The 4,814-nt window shown below is 41.2% G+C and overlaps 1 protein-coding gene across 1 annotated transcript; it reads right to left on the bottom strand.

Annotated features, from left to right (window-relative positions):
* Positions 1 to 444: 444 nt before the first annotated feature.
* On the bottom strand, positions 445 to 2,940 carry SARC_12983 (hypothetical protein). Its single transcript, XM_014292899.1, has 2 exons — positions 2,314 to 2,940; positions 445 to 1,289 (listed from the first exon to the last, which is right to left on the bottom strand). Exons 1-2 carry the CDS (start codon positions 2,925 to 2,927, stop codon positions 923 to 925), a joined length of 981 nt encoding a protein of 326 aa, XP_014148374.1. The 5' UTR covers positions 2,928 to 2,940; the 3' UTR covers positions 445 to 922.
* Between the last annotated feature and the right edge of the window lie 1,874 nt (positions 2,941 to 4,814).

The raw sequence follows: 4,814 nt of genomic DNA, 5'->3' as shown, positions 1-4,814 counted from the left end.
ATATATATATATATATATATATATATATATATATATATATATATATATATATATATATATATATATATATATATATATATATATATATATATATATATATATATAATATATATATATATATATATATATATATATATATATATATATATATATATATTAAAACAATATGTAAAACAAAAAGGCAAAATAAATAAATTGTGCGCACTGTGCACAGTGTGCAGTTGTGCACTCACTGCACACTCGACAGTCTACGAATATTTTATATTTACTAGTAGTTGTGTATGAAATCGAATATGAGAGAACTATGTGTGGCCGAGGTTGGAAGTGCGCATATCTTCAACTAGAGTAATTCGGTGTACCCAAATAGTGGGATTAAAGGAGCCACATATATTTCATTCTCGGATCATCCTCATAGTGTAAACACAAGGGTTTAGTTTGAACGTATTTAAGAAACAAGTATAACTTACTCAAAGGTGTACTTTGCCTAGTATACCAGAGAAATCTTTTGCTAATAAAATGATAGACACCAATTTATTCATGGCGTGTATGACTATAGCACTGCTACATAGTCGTATATATTCACACATTTGATGATATACTTTCCGACTATGCAGGTTGAAAAGCTGATACGATTGACGGCAATTTTGTTTTACCTTGTTCAAAGCAACGGTATGGTGCGGGGTGCTGTGGTGCAGTATGCTCGCGGTGTTGCGACCTGCTGCGTCTGTTTTTTTATACTACTAATAAAACTGACCATGATACGAAAGCAAAATATTTTCGTGCATCATTTATCTGCGATGCAATAATGCAATTGCTTTTTTATCTGCGATGCAAAAATGCAATTGCTCACTTATCTGCGACGAAATAAAACTGTAACCATGTGACTGACTGATTTGCCCACAAGCAAGCGGCTGGGTTATATTTACTCCTCTCGCTTTACAGCCAACCCATCGTTGGACATCTTCTCGAATGCACGCCTTAGTGCCACATGCACTTCTGGAATTTCGGGATACAGTTTCTGTAGCTTACTCACATCTAGATGGTTATTGCAGCGACCTGATTTGATCACTTTAGCTTGTTCTTCAATGCTGAAATTAGTGGTGACCTTGGTGGGATCGATAAATTCGCGGTACAAATCCATCACTTCGTTGTGGGAAACGGTACCCGGGTTGGTAAAATTGTACAAACCAGTAAGCTTCTTCGAGGTCATGTCCAGGGAAATGGGCAACAGCTCGGTTAGTACGCTGACAGAGTTGGGATAGTTGATCAACTTCTCGTATTGGGCAATCCTTAATGCGGAAACGAAAAATGTACGATGGTGAGTATGGGCCAGGTAATGAAGTATAAGCGTGCCAAGAAACATATCTTTTTTGGAAAGTAATCAAATCGAACATATCAAACGCTCGCTGATATTTCGATTGTATGTTCATCTGGGAATCCAATCACGTTGGATAGCGGCAGCGTAATGCGTGTACTTTTATATATCTGTCTAAAATGCATCCCTGAAGATCAAGCGATGGGCACAAGATAATTTGACAATAGTGTGGTCTAGAAACAGAAACAAGCTGCACGAACATGCGCATCGCGAAGTAAACGCCCATAGTCGGTGAGTGTATGCCGTGGAATATGGCTGAACACAAGCTGAAGCCAAATTGCCTATATGCGCGGGCTCGAACGACTGTATCATTCCATATGCGAGGACTGTTTTTACGCCACTCTTAGTCTGGACTTAAGCGTGATGCTTTCAGACAGTGACCATTGCAGGCCACAATTAATCTACTTCGTACTCGATAAACTTGACAGGTTCATGCTCTTTCTTTGCAATCTCCACAAGGACATACTGCATAAATACACCAGCTACATAGACATTCTGCCTATATATGAAACATGAATATGCGGTTACTCTTTGAGGCGTACAGACAACCAGGCCCCACACGGACACAATCTAAATCAAATTATTCCCATTCTCTACGTACAGAAGCAAGAAAATACAACCGATTCTTTACAATTGAGTACACAAATCCGAGTACATACGAACGCGTCTCCAAGTTATCAAAACAGGAGCAAATAGCAATTTGTAAATTTTCCGGTGATTCTCGAAAAGGTTCCAGTCCAAATAGTCAACAGTCAGTACCCGGCGATATTTAAAGTGGACAAGGATAGGTTGACTAACAGGACTGATCACACAGCTTGGGTAACGGAGTAATTAGGAAGTACACATATATGTAACGTGTCGGATCAAAAAATTCCGGCCAACACACAGACAGCGCTTATTATACTAGACACGCGATACCACAACACCCAGGAACATACTTCGTCACAAAACTTCTGGGATGCAAATCAGCTGAGATAGGCATCCGGACGCGTAGTGTCAAGACATTCGGGAATTGAGAGATGATTTTCTCGGCGTAAATCTTGGTCTCCGAGTAGAAGGATCCCTTGTAATTAGGCTCGTCCTCTTCCGTAAAGGGGTTTCCGCCGCATGCGTGCTCCGTACCCTCTACGTAGTCGTAGATGCAGCCAGTTGCGTAGTTCGTCATGTGGATGCCTCTCTGGTAGCACATATCCGCAAGGTTCTGACTCGCAATCACGTTGACTTGCACAGTCTGGATTTTATTTACCTCACACCAGTCAATATTAGGTCGACCAGTGAGGCCGGCGGCGTGCAGTACATATGCAGGTTTGATTTCATCTAATTCATTCGCGGTGTCGACATAATTCTCAATGCGAGATTTGGCACAGTGTACAGATTTTCCATCATCTTTCAATAGGGCTACGAGTCTGGACCCGATGTAGCCAGTCGATCCGAATACTAAATAGCTCATTATGTGTGACTGTGCGCGTATATCTGTTGTTGCTATGGCTGATTTTATATATATATATACAGTTGTTGTTGAAAAAAGGGTACGAACAATCACAGCCTTCATGTGAGAGTCTGAGACACAACACAATTAATTAGATAAATAAAAACATTGTTTATTTAAATACAGGAGATGATGAGAACGAGGTTCATTTTTTTTTTAAAGAAAACACAACAAAACAAACAAAACAAATATATACCCATTGTTGTTGGTATTTTTCAAGTTTAAAAAACCTTTTAAATCCCGATAGAAAACCCAGACCGGACCGTCGCTTCCATGCCAAAATGCCGTAGATCCTCCATGCAAAATTATAAAGGGAAGCCCCTATGAGTCTGTGACTGCCACAGCGGGCACAGCCACTCTTGAGCTAGCACGATCATTCGAGTGCCCTGTTCTTGATTGCGCGAGATATAGAATACACCCACGTGAATTCGCTGCATGAAGTACCGGGCTTCTTCTACAGTAGCAGGTAATCCACGAGCCATGTCGCGTCACATAAGTACACATGGTCTGCAATCCTAGATCACACTGCGGCATTCTTGCTCTTTCACTTCTTCATTGGTGACCTTTCGGTAAAAATAAACCAATCTCTTGTAACCAACGTGAGCAAGACCCTGGTGTAGCCCTAGTAGCAGCTTGTCTGGGGTTGGTTCATCATCGTCGCCTAGAAACGTCATCACCACAGCAGCTTCCTCGTCATCAGTCCCGGCGAGTCTGGATAACGTATCAGCGTCACCCATCTTCTTACTATTGACATATAAATCTGTAAAATTGGAGTTCTGCAACTACAGGAACCAACGACGAATTCGTCATCCTCGCACTGTAGTATCATTATCACCCAATCGCTTCCACGACACTACACGATGATCTGTAACACAGAGGTGGATACGCTACTTAGTAGGTCAGCAAGCGAATACGTAGCACACTCGACGGTGTCAGTCTTGTTGTCAGCATCGGCTTGAATTGACCCAATGTATATCATCCATCGTCGACTCATACACTTAGCCCAAGCTTCAAACGGGAATTTACTGACCACTTTTTCCATCGATCTTTTCCGAACCGCTACAACGGCTATGAGAGCCATACCATATGTACTATACTATATGTACATACATTGTAACTTGACTTTTTGAAATAAATATTATTATAAAGTCCCAACAACGGCAAATTATCGGTTTCTACATAGATCTGATCAGGTGATCTATTGAGCACAATCAACCATCAATCAAAAGCCTAGACGACAGAGAATGCCTTCAACTCTGTGATTAAATAGAGGTGCTACGCTGAGTTACATCGTGTCCATGTCAATGCAAAGGATACCGGTACAAACTACATCTTCGGTACTAGTAACACATCCTACTAGCGTCTGTGCGTATTATTAATACACCATGCACTTGTGGTGAAGCTACCGATAAGTATCTTTGTCAACGGCAGTATAGCTGTGACATACAGACTACGTAGCTTTCTCTTTCGTCTCGTGTATCAACATTGTCCGCAGATTTTGTGTGGTCTCACTCGAGGAACTCTACCTTCGTCTTCATGAATTTGCACTTCTGTCCCAGACGAATTTCAAAATTTTGTTCTTTCAGTCTGCGCAGTACCATCACCAGAAAGATAGCATGCCCTTCCTCGGTCATAGATCCTAGGATGGCTATATAAAAACACCTTCACAAAGATCTTCCAGAATCTCTTCCATCAGAGATTAAAACGTATATTTCGAATCCTGAACTAACGTACAAGTTTCACCTCCAATTTCACAATAATCATGTACGCCGAGGAAGGATATGAGAACATGATCACCGCAAGTGTTCACCAAGTCGTGGAATCGGTTTCAGTTAGCTGGTGCAGCCTACATAGCAGAGATAGCCCGCGTACGCGAGTGGGACAGAATATAATGGCAGAGAGACGGCATTCTGTTCTCAGAGGACCCAGCACCTGATAAAGAAATGGTCA

Source organism: Sphaeroforma arctica (genome assembly GCF_001186125.1).
Source record: "Sphaeroforma arctica JP610 unplaced genomic scaffold supercont1.2779, whole genome shotgun sequence".
Lineage (NCBI taxonomy): Eukaryota > Ichthyosporea > Ichthyophonida > Sphaeroforma > Sphaeroforma arctica.
This window is presented reverse-complemented; position numbering and strand designations above follow the sequence as displayed.

What these genes read in the sequence shown, in the direction of transcription:
- SARC_12983 (XM_014292899.1), bottom strand. Translation starts at nt 2,927, where the DNA reads ATGAAGGCTGTGATTGTTCGTACCCTTTTTTCAACAACAACTGTATAT. An exon ending in CCCAGAAGTTTTGTGACGAA is followed by an intron (nt 1,290 to 2,313) that starts GTATGTTCCTGG and finishes TTCCGCATTAAG; the next exon opens with GATTGCCCAATACGAGAAGT.